Source organism: Gossypium arboreum, chromosome 1, assembly GCF_025698485.1.
Source record: "Gossypium arboreum isolate Shixiya-1 chromosome 1, ASM2569848v2, whole genome shotgun sequence".
NCBI classification, from domain to species: Eukaryota; Viridiplantae; Streptophyta; class Magnoliopsida; order Malvales; family Malvaceae; genus Gossypium; species Gossypium arboreum.
In genome coordinates this window covers 117939758-117951951 of record NC_069070.1, presented here as the reverse complement: position 1 = coordinate 117951951, position 12194 = coordinate 117939758, and the positions used below count along the sequence as shown (strand labels likewise).

The 12194-nt window shown below is 31.5% G+C and overlaps 1 protein-coding gene across 2 annotated transcripts; it reads right to left on the bottom strand.

Annotated features, from left to right (window-relative positions):
* Nucleotides 1-940: 940 nt before the first annotated feature.
* Nucleotides 941-11409, bottom strand: LOC108483207 (probable leucine-rich repeat receptor-like serine/threonine-protein kinase At3g14840). Of its 2 annotated transcripts, none has more exons than XM_053031071.1 (24): nt 11051-11409; nt 10782-10956; nt 6695-6766; nt 6529-6597; nt 6317-6388; nt 6149-6220; nt 5957-6028; nt 5797-5868; nt 5638-5709; nt 5467-5538; nt 5310-5381; nt 5135-5206; nt 4875-4940; nt 4679-4744; nt 4523-4558; nt 4388-4428; nt 3738-4117; nt 3416-3611; nt 2939-3094; nt 2652-2770; nt 2447-2534; nt 1963-2200; nt 1731-1881; nt 941-1642 (listed from the first exon to the last, which is right to left on the bottom strand). In XM_053031071.1, exons 1-24 carry the CDS (start codon nt 11139-11141, stop codon nt 1241-1243), a joined length of 2922 nt encoding a protein of 973 aa, XP_052887031.1. In that variant the 5' UTR covers nt 11142-11409; the 3' UTR covers nt 941-1240. The 2 variants fall into 2 exon arrangements, with proteins under 2 accessions (XP_052887031.1, XP_017641966.1); XM_017786477.2 differs by having other exon boundaries at nt 2324-2534; nt 11051-11408.
* Nucleotides 11410-12194: the final 785 nt, after the last annotated feature.

Sequence of the window (12194 nt, the reverse complement as noted above, 5' to 3'; positions counted from 1 at the left end):
CTTTTGACTTTTGTAGGTGTAAGTGGAGCAAGTGGAGGTGGCTAGGTTTTTTTTTCTTTTTTTTTTTACTGAAAATTAGTTAAGGTTGTGGGCTAATTGGGCTTTTAGGGTTTTAATATTTGGGCTGTAATTGGATATTGTATTTATTTATTTAGTTTATTGGGCCCCGGGCAAAATTTGGGCCTTACATCTAACATGAGAGTTGCGCTCGTTGCGGGCCTTAACCCAACACCTTACAGCATGAGCTGACAACAGTCATGCATCACCTGTGTCCACGTTCCCAAAGGCAGCCCTCTATTTTAAGAGGACTCGCGACATATCAAGCCCAAGTAAGGTTCTTCACTTTACATCAAATTAAACCAAATGCTCTACCACTTATACGAGCCCCGTCAATTTTAGTTTGACAAGTTTGTCTATATATGGCAACCACAAATCAATAATGTGAGTTTAATGTATCTCATATAATATAGTAATTCAAAGGAAAAGGGACTTTTTGTCTATATAAAAATTTATATTTCAAGTCTTATTTGCACCAAATAAAATATTGAATTTTTTATTTGATTTATTTAAATTCTTTTTTCTTTTCTTTTTGGAGTGTTGAGAAGTGTAGTTAAATTTTAATTTTGCAGTGTCGTGATCATAGGTGTTCTACATAGTGAGGATCATAATGATATCGATTATATAGAATGGTACGTACCATTCCAGTCTTAAATTATGTATTGGCGTATCTGATTGGTATAATATTTTATCTTTTTAATTTAATTTTGAATTTTATCTCTTAACCATTTTTATTATAAATTTAATTTATTTATAATTTTAATTAAGTTAATATCTAATTAATTCCGCGACACCAATACAGTTTGGATAATTTATTTATAGTATAGGGTGTATATATTTCAGAAAAAAATTTCTACCAATGAAAGAGAAAAGAAAGAAACTGTTATTTCTAAAAAGCCACTGCAAACATGGAAAAGGGAATATTTATTCTTAGATTACAACTTTAATTTTTGAAAGCAAACCAAGATCCTCAATGTGAAAAATATACAACATTTTCTAGGTACAAAAATAAAACATACAATTGCATAAAACCAGTTGCTCTATCTAATCGTATATAATATATATATTTTGTCTTTGGGAAAAATGTCCTGAACTTTTTCTATTTTCCCAAAGTTTGCCAACTTACAGTAACAGAACCCAAAGCCTCGTTTCATTTGCATCAATAAGATTGAGACAAGGTTGGTTAATTTGCTGAGTCTCGATTCAGCAAATACTCTGAAGTTATAGTGATTGGATAAAGATCAGCTGCAGATGAAGAGGAAGTCCATGGTCCAACTGTTGACAAACTGTGTGTCTGGCTCTCAGGGGCACTGTTTTCTTCAAGATGCTGGTAAAGCTTCTTCATCATCGCCCTTGAGCTCGACCTGTCCCCGAAACGGCTTGAATCCGTTTCGAATTCCTGAACTGAGGCCTTGCCTTCAAGCATGCTAACCACGGAGGACATTGCAGGCCTAGTAGCTGCATTGACATCGGTGCATAAAAAAGCCACATTGATCATTGTCATTACTTCCTCTTTGTTGTAATTAGATCCCAATCTTGGATCAACTAAACCCAATAAATTCCCTTCCTCCTTCAAAACATGAACCTGTAAAAATGAGAGGAAAAATATTGAGTTGAAGCAAACAAATATCCGAAATTTAAGCTTAAAGTGACCTATAAAATCTTAACATTACCCAATCAAGAAGATAGAAACTTTCTTCCTTTGGACGACAATTCGTGTTGCTCCGCCCACTAACGATTTCAAGTATCACTATTCCGAAACTATAAACATCAGCTTTATCGGTTAAGTAACCACGCATTGCATATTCAGGAGCCATATAACCACTGCAATGTTAAAAGCATTACTTCAGTACATATAAGATCTAAAGGAACATGTTCATAAGCAATTATGACAGTGATGCTTACTAAGTTCCTGCGACTCGGGTGCTAATATGAGTGTTATCCTCTTCATCAAGCTTGGCTAATCCAAAATCTGATATTTTAGGATTTAAATGCTTGTCAAGCAACACATTTGTAGCCTTGATGTCTCTATGCACAATCTTCAACCTTGATTCTTCATGGAGATAGGCCAAACCTCTCGCTATTCCAATGCAGATTTTCCGTCTTGTTGGCCAGTCTAATTTCAATTGACAGTCTAGAGGACCTTTTAGTAACAAAATAAAGAATAATTCAGACTTTTTTTTGTTTATTTGTACATGGTCAAAGCATGAATAGATTCAAAATCAGACAATCAAGAAAATCATGTGACTAAAATGGTAAAACCTACCGAATAATGCACGAGCAAGGCTGTTGTTTTCCATGTACTCGTATATTAGCAACAGTTGGTTTCCTTCTATACAACAGCCAAATAGCTTTACCAAATGAGGGTGTTGTAGAGCAGAAATCATACCAATTTCATTCACAAACTCTCGATTTCCTTGCTTCGATTTAGCAGATAGCTGCTTAACCGCAATGACTGTGCCATCTGCCAGAGTGCCCTGCATATCAGAGATTTTAAAGGCATTAGCTTTACAATAGCGTCTCTGGAGGACGAGCTACAACACGAACGTTCTAAGTGGAAGTAATAAGAAGAAAGCATTTGTGGCAGATGATACCTTGTACACAGGACCAAAGCCTCCTTCTCCAATTTTATTAGCAACATCAAAGTTGTTTGTGGCAGCTTTGATTTGCCTCAAGCTGAAGGAACTAGTCTGCAAGTCTAGACCTTTTAATTCTGTGGAAGAAAGCAAAGCAAGATTAGGACCTTTCATACGAGTTGCAAGCTAAAATGAAGGAAAATGTGGGGGGTAACATCCTAATAACATTTGCACTATGATATTCATTTCATCATGTTCAAGAAAAGTTGATGGTTTAAGGAAAAAAAAAATTTCACTGCAAATACCTCTTTCCAATTGGCTTTTTTGTCTTAGACAGCCTTTCCACCAGAGTAATAATACAATCAGGAAGATGGCAAACACTGATCCAGCTACAATTCCAATCACTGCACCCATAGATATACCACTGCTACTACCCCCGTCTTCTGCTGGAGGTATAAAATCTGCTTGAACAAAATTATACAAGAGTTACACAGATGGGATGAAGAAAAAAAGAACTTTTAATCATCAAACTCAAAACAAAAGGAGAAAAATAAAAGGAGTGAAATAATTTTGAAAATGTTCATCTTTTGTAGAAAAAAAATGGTTAAAATCGGGTTGATAAAGAGAAAAGAAATTGAAGTTTCAACATTCTGACCCCTAGAATCTTGAGGAAACAAGAGTATTCATAATTTGAACAAGACTTCCTAGAAGTGGTGTGACAATTGAACATCTGTAGACAAAAATGTTAGTTGAGAAGAATGTTAAAACAGTTTACAACTTACTAGGATTCACGGATATGGCTGATATAAGAGGACCATAAACTCCTCTAACAGGAATACCAGTAGTCCCTTTTCCAGCCCAATGAAGGCGGATCTCCAAGGTACTATTAGTCACCGTCACGGGGAACTTTTTTATGACTGCCTTGCCAACTCCACCTGCTTCGTCCTCGATGTTAAAATCCTTCTGCACCAGCTTGCCCTGCAAATGGCTAAGTCCAGTTAACTTGAAATTTTTCACATTAAGGCCAAAGCTCTTAATATTGTTTTAAGTTTGTCTAAGTCTAAAAAAAGAACTTTGTAAGTAAGAGCAATACAAAATCACTACCTGAAGATAAATGTCAAATATGCGTCTTCCCAAGCTGTTATATGTATTATCATTAGAGAACATAATCTCTGCAAAATGGAGGTTCACCGTGTAGTTCCCAGAGATCATACAGAATCCATAGTAAGTCAAAGAAATGGGAGAAAGGCGTGCGTTCATGTAAAGTCTGGAATCATTCATAGAGAGTTTCGATGAATTTGTCCAAATATAAGAGTCCGTTGGACGGTCGTCATCCAAGAAGTGACCGGTGGTGCTAACTGCCCAATTAGTTCTGCTTTGGTAAAATCTTGAAGCCCCAGCTCCATCTGTATCATCTTCATATGTGGCATTTCCAGCAACATCTACTTCTCTTCCCCCACAGTTTATATGGAGAGAGTACCAGGCTGAAACATAAGAAACAACAGATGAAAATCTACTGAAAAATTTGTAGTAAGTTTAAGGGTATGATATAGCAACGTCAAGGACGAAGCATATTTAGTCATGGGTATAGGGGTACAATCCTATAAGTATATGAAAAAACTTGAGTAGAACATATGCCCATATCTGGACTCGTCCAGGTAAGATAGGCTAAGACAATTATCAATGAAAACATATTCATAAACATATCTGAAAACAACTTAACATCGTTGAGATCTATATAAATATCTACTTACATTTTTGGCAAACAAAGCTTCTCAAACAAGAAACAGTTCCCCTGTTTAGGCAATAGAAAGTCCAGAAATATATCAGCATCTTGACAGCAAAATAGAATTTGTCTGAGAAAAAACAAAACTTTTTAGTATACTTACGAGGTATTGCTACTTGAACTGCTTGCAAACAAATTCCTGCAGGAAAAAAAGATTACAGATATAAAGTCATGGCTAGTAAATGAATGAAACATCCACAAACTCTCACATCCAACCAAATAAAAAAATAAAATAAAACTTTGAAGATGAGATTCTTACACACTCCGCTGTTGACAAGTAGTTGTCCCTTGGCTTCCAGCTTTGAAATTGTTATATGAAAGATCACTGCACCAATATTAGGCTTTTGCATGTTATCAGTTCATAAATCAATCTAATAAACTTATTCACAAGGAGATTCTGAAGATGAATTTCAATTATAAATTCCATGAACCAATATTTTGGAAGAGGATCTTACACATTTTCTCCTTTTTCCAGTATCCAACTAGGGATTAAACCAGTAAGCAAGTTTCTTGTCAAGTACCTGATGAAGATTATAAGTTAATGAAATCAGATATTCTGCATTAAATATCAATATTGAATGATGTTTATGTTAGCTATTTATAGCTAATTAAGTAATTATTTTTATTAGATCGGCAGGAACAGCTTGATATCTGAGGAAAAGGCTGCTTGCACTTTCTGCCAGAAAATTATACAGTCAAAAGATCAATTACTTACAAGTAATCCACATCTCTAATGTTAGAAAAACTTTCTGGGATTTCTCCACTGAGTTTGTTAAAGCTGAGATCTCTGCAAAAGGAAAACAAAAATGTTACAAAATTAAAGATATTTTAACCAAATTTTGTTCCAGTAGCTCTGAGATAATCAATGTGAAATCAGGTTTATGACTCACAAAGTCTTCAACTTTGTCAAATTCCCAAGATATTCAGGTAGCTTTCCAATGAGATTGCAACTCCTCAATATTCTGTAATTCAACCAAAAGTATCTGTTATATGAGTTATTGATATGCTTATTTAAGGGAATCTTCTTCATTGAAGGATTTTACTCACAGTATCTTCAATTTTTTCATGCTACTAAGTGGTGGAAAAGTTGCATCAGTTCCATTCAAGTCACTGATTCTCCTGTATATAAACTTTTTTCATTAATAATATACATCATAACCCAACTTCAATGACCCAATTTGTAGGTTTGAAAAATATTAAAATTGATATCCAACTTACAGGTCAGTTAATTTTTCCAGATCACCAATGCCTAATGGGATTGGCCCCATCAGACCACTTGCCTGCATTGCTCTGTCATTACCAACATTCCATTTAGGTAATTAATTGATAAAGAAAATTCCCAATGAATAAACTACTGTTCTGAAGGGCTCAGCTTACAATTTTTCAAGGTTTGTCCAATTCTGGATGAAGCTAGGAATCTTTCCAGTGAACTGGTTATCGCTAATCCGACTGTCAAGAAACTTCGAAATGATTAAAACTCGAATTCCAAAATAGAATTATATGTAGAGCCTGATAAATCAGAAGAATAAAATCTTACAAGTCTTTCAATGTGGTCAGCTTAGCAAATGTCTCAGGTATTTCCCCGGTAAAATTGTTAGAGCTAATAAGCCTAAACACCAACAATCAAATATGAAACAAGACCAGAAAGATGGTTTAGACATTAAATCAAACATAATGAAACCATTAATAAATCAAATTCTTATGAACGTTTAAAGAATAAGAGTCATACATTCTTTCAATGGCGGGTAGATTCCCTAGTTGTGGAGGTAAAGCTCCTGAAAGCTGATTGAACTCAACTGATCTGCATGGTTTTTCATAATTGAAATTGAGTCAGCTGTTATTGGTTTTTGCCATATTCAAAGCAAGAAATACAAGGAACTGGATATCAACAACTCACATGCTGGTAAGAGTACTTATATTTCCTAGCTCTTTGGGGATTGGACCTGTTAAGCGATTTCCTAAAACAGAACTGCAATAAACTTCATATTAATTTCACCATAGGAAAACAACAACAAAAACAACCATGAATTTCACATACATTTGGTGTATCATCATGCAAAATCATTTAGCAACAAGCCTAACTATAAATCAACCATGAATTTCACGTACATGTTGACAAGTGGCATGGAACCCCACTCAGGGGGTATTGTGCCATTGAGGAAGTTGCGGGTGAGGTCACTGCAACAACATTGACAGGTAAGTTATTTATGTTTTGTAAGAAGGAATTTGACTGAAGGAGTGTCATGGAAAAGAATGTGGAAAGAGTTTAACTTACATTTCTTGGAGGAAAGGGAACTTTACCAAATCCTTTGGGAGACTGCCTTGGAGATTCTGTGCCTTAAGCACTCTGTTCCAACACAAAATTGCCATTTACATATCCATATAATTTTTCAAACAATACAAATGATAATGACAAATCTCTCTACTTCTCAATCCGAAAAATTTAAGAGTAAAATGCGCCAAATATTCAATCGTTAAAAAAAAAGCAATTTATCACTACAATCATCACTCATTGTTAAAATCATAGTGGAAAATACTATGTCAACTGAATATTTGCATTACATAAATTTGAACTTTAAAATGAAGGAAAGAATCAAATTTTTTTCGTTGAAGTGACAAATTTTCTCTATGCTTGTAAAATTTATGAATCTAAAATTCGTGAGATTTTAGATTTGAGTCTCGTTTTATATATATGTATAAGTTCTCCACCTTATTTATTTTAATTAGCTAGTTATTGTTAATTACTTAGATTGATTCTAATTAGAACTAAGTTAGTTGTTAAATTTATTATGATTGATTTTATTGCAATTGTTCCAATTTTTTTAAAAAAAAATCATACATAATTATGAAACCTTTACTAAAATTAAGTTCATTAATAAAATAAAAATTTTAATTAAATAAACTAAAATTGTATATTTATAATCAATTACTATTAATTTTTTCTATAATTTTTATATCAAAATCTACATTAAAACCTAATTAAATTTAAAATCGAGTGAAGTTGAATCTCTCTAAATAAATTTTCTTAAAACTCAATATATTATTAAATAAAAATAAACTATAAAATAGTCATTTATGTTTGAAATGTTACGATTTAGTCACTTACATTATCGTTTTGTTACAAAGCGATCACTCTACCTTTAAACTCCATTAACTCCCTAACAACAGTCCTACGTGGCAATCTAAATGATTCTTAAATGCCAACTTGGATGTCTAATTGCTAGGATGAAAATAGGTTTTAAAATAAATAAATTTAATTTGGACTACCATGGAAGACGTCTAAATTGGCAGTTAAAATCCATTTGAACTGCCACATAAGACTGTTGTTAAGGAGGTAACGAACTTAACGATAAAGTGACTACTTTGTGATAAAATGGTAACGTAAGTGACTAGAACATAACATTTCAAACATAAGTGACTAAAATGTAATCTGATATGAACAAAAATGATTATTTTTTTAGTTTACGCTTAAATAAATATAGAATTTCTTACAGCTATATATTAAACTAGGTTTGGACTAGACCAGATCATGTACTGATTCGGCTGCCAGACCCGAAGACCCACATGAAAGGTGAAAAAATTTGGACAAAAAATAAGACCCGTTTTTATAAATGGGTCGAGCTTTGAGTAAGAATTTTTTTGTCCAAACCCGCTTCAATCTAGCCCGAATTTGCCTAAAACTTTTTTACTATTATTTTGCTATTATTTTGTTGTTTTGATTTCATTTTATTATTATATTACTACTATTTTGTTATTATTATTTGGGTATTGTATAATTTTTATTTTATTATTAATATCGTTACCATTTTGTTGTTATTATTTAGATATAGTATAACTCTTGTTATATTATTAAATTTACTACTATTTTATAAGCATTTACTTGCTAAGTTACAATTATGTTGGTGTTATTTAAGTATAAAAATTTTAAAACGTATTTTCAATTTGTTGAGAAATATTTATTTTAATATTAATAATATATTTGATGTATTATATCTTTTAAATTTTTTATAAAAATTCAATACAATATGATTAGGTTCGGGTTTAGTATTTTTATTTAGGTTAAACTAAAGTAAAATTTTAAGGTCATTTTTAAACTAAATTTAAACTTAAAAATGAGTAAAATTTTATATTAACTCGACTCAAATCTAACCCGATTAATGAGAATTAACTTAAACCAGAGGCGAATAAAATAAAATTACAATTCCGTGTACAATAGCTGTCATTGGTTTGACCATAGGTGAAAATCAAAGCCAAAATAAATTCGATCTTATCCAATGACAACTGAGAAAGAGAGGCCACCCCGTGACTCCATTTTCTTTTTTATTTTAAAATACCCCTTAGGCCCACATGCTCAAGTGAATTCAATGGCTTTTGTGTAGACTTCATCACGTTGAAACCATGATTAAAATAAATACTAAAATTTTTGGTCTGAAATTCAATATATTACCAAAAGGAATTTGCATACACAATCATTTAATTTTTTATCCATCAATAAAATTAATTAAAGATGTAAGATGAAACCATAATTCAGATTAACTTATGACTTTTTGATTCCATCTCTTTTGTCTCTTTTATTTTTCACATTAAAGGCCAAAATCAATCACTCATGTACTCTAATTCGTCTAATTTTGCTCATTTTATATATTTATTTAATGATTTAATGATTTTTTATTTTTATAATTTATTATTTAAAAGCATAATTATTTGAATTAAATTAAACTGATCAATTAGACTAATTAATTAAAAATTGATTGATGTATCAATCTCGACAAAAATTGAATTAATTTTTGAATAAATCTCTTCAAATTAAAATTAAAATCTATTAAACTTAATTTTATACAATTTTTCAACATCTTTTTATTTTTATGGAATCAAATCAGTTCAACTAAAATTAATGTACATGTTTGTGGGAAACAATGTAAAAGAATCTTTAATGTAAATATGGTTATATTTGACAAGGACTAATGAGTTAAAAGAGGTTCAAGTTTAAGGTGGAGGGTGTGGGGATGTGGGGTACAAGTCAAAGTCAACACTAGTGGGCTTACTTACTGTTTCTCATTTTGTCATTTAAAGAAGGTAGGCACAACTTGTCCTGCTTTTTAACGTGTTCTTTTTAATTAGCAATGCATGAACCAAACTCTTGTAATTTTTTCAAAATATCTTCTTCTTTTTTAAATATTAAAATTAATATTTTTTACTCCATAACAATATTCAATAATTATTATTTTTAAAATTTAAATTTTTAATGGTACACTTGATGTCATAATTTAGATAATTTCTCAATGATAATCATATAGGTAAGCTATATTAATTACGCTTAGTTTATAAAAATAAAATTTAGATGTAGGGTAATCAATTATTGTATAGTTAAATAATAGCTTTTTCTTCCAAACCAATAACTCCCACGTTTCATTTCCAAAATTGAAATTAAAATATCTAACAAGTATTAAATTATGCTAATAATTGAGTTGTTTCGACCAAAGCCAAATTTAGGCAAAGCTTGCCTTTTATGATATCTTCTATTAATATTCATAAAATTAAATTAGCTCCCCTTTCTTGACATATTATAATTGCATTAATTTTGCATTTTTCATGAAATACAACAACTTTATTGTTGGAAACCTTCAATTATTTTGCCATTATGCTATCCTAAGCTACTTTAGAGACAATATCATGAAATATACTAAGTCTAAGTAAATATATATAATAATAGGTTCTAATCATATCTGTTTTTTTGATATAGTTTTTAAAACTATCAATAATCCCTCCCCAACCTATAAATAGGAAGATAATACGTTTCAACGTGCTCGAACCCACTTCCTCTTGCATTGACACTAATGCTCATACAAATCAAGTTAAGACTTAATCGGCAATTGTAGATTTATAATTGTGTATGTGTATTTCAATTTTTTTTTAAATATCAAATTATTGTTTTGGTCTTTTTATTATACATAAATTAAGAACTTAATTTATTTAATTTAATTTGACATAATTTATTTTTTTATTTTTGTAATGTCACTAATCCTAACTAATATAGTTAGCTATTTGTGTTAAATAATTGATATGATTTTTTTTTAAAATACCACTTTTATCTCACCATGTTAACATTGATTTTTTTTATTTTGAAATGAGTATTTTTTAAGAAAAAAATCACGTTTAAATCTCAAATTTGAGTGTGACAGAAGGAGAAGGAGCAAAACCATTATTTGACCAAAACGAGTAGTAATCATTTTGACCTTAAGCCCTTCCATGTAAAAATGTGGAGATATCTAAAAGAAGAGGTGGAGAAATGAGAGAAAAAAGTAGGTTCGAATCTTCAAGTATTGTCAAAGTTGGAGAGTGAAAGAAAGAAAGTAGCATACATGCTGACGACATGGCAGACTGTGTCATTGGAGACGGTGCAATTACAGGTGACAGCATTTTCGGATCCCTTCGCCGCGTTGGGCGTAGCCCACCCTTCTTCTCCACTGCATGGATCTACGTTGAAGTTCCAGTCTTTCTTCCCCAGTGTCTTCGCTATATCTTTCAAATATTGCACTGAACACCCCCCCCCCCAAAAAAAAAAAACTCATTAAATAGCACCAAACACTATTGGAAACTAAAGGAAACTAAAAACCCAACAAAACATTACCTTCATCGTCTTGAAGTGTTGTTGCAAATTCATAACATGGAAAACAAGAAGCAAGAAGGATTAAAGCTAGAAGAAGACGAAAAGCTAACATTTTTCTTTTCCTTTTTTTGGTTGTTCTAGAGAAAATGAATGAAGACCCTTCAATATAATTCACATTTGAATGCCAAAGGACGTAGTTAAATTGTATGAAAAGGGAGCAAGGATGTGAAGACTTTTCGGGGGATTTATTTTATATTTGAAGACAAACTAGGAAGAGGAGACCTTGAACAGAACTCATAAATTAAGATCTATGAAGTCAATCATCATTGTAAATATTGTAGGGTACTACAAAGTAGTCCCATCTATAATATACAAAAACCAAGTTGCCTAAAAAGAAAGTAAAATATTTGTACGATTTGAGTGAAATTATCAATCCTGCCCCCCTCCCAATTGATAAGGATGGCCACTGAAAACCCATGTGTTTGCATGCCTTCGGTGTATGTGTATAGTTTTTTGGCATGTCTTGTTGTCTTATGAATTCTTTTTGTGTAGAGGGCCCTATGAGGTGATCAAAGAGACAAAAGATGCGTGAGAAAATATCTCGGTAAAGAATAGTGTCTTTTACTTTTTTGAAAATAAAAAATAATGATGTTCAATGGTTTTAATCTCATAATTCTAATGACAAATTTTACTATTCGTCTTAATATTTTAATTTAGACACATTTTTAAATTTCAAAATCTCAATCCTAATAACAGTTAGATTTATTAATTAAGTATTAAATTATGCTATTTCTAATATCGATACGATACATATTATCATATATGCATTTTCATATTGTTTTGTCATTTGCACCTATTACTTACTAAAAGTTTTAGTTAATGAATTCGAAAAGCATTAAGACTTATAATGACTCAATTGGAGAATACGGTCCAAATCTACGACTATGTGCATAGTATATGACATGTAATTGAGTTTAACCAAATGGATTATTTAACTTTTATTGTCTGGGTGAAGACTAAAATTTTAAAATTCGAAAAGAATAGGGACTAAAATTGACCGATTCGAAAAGTACATGGATAAAATTGATCAAATAAAAGTACATGGACTAAATTTATAACTTTTATAAAATACAGGGACTAATAGCAAATTTAACCTAATTCTAAA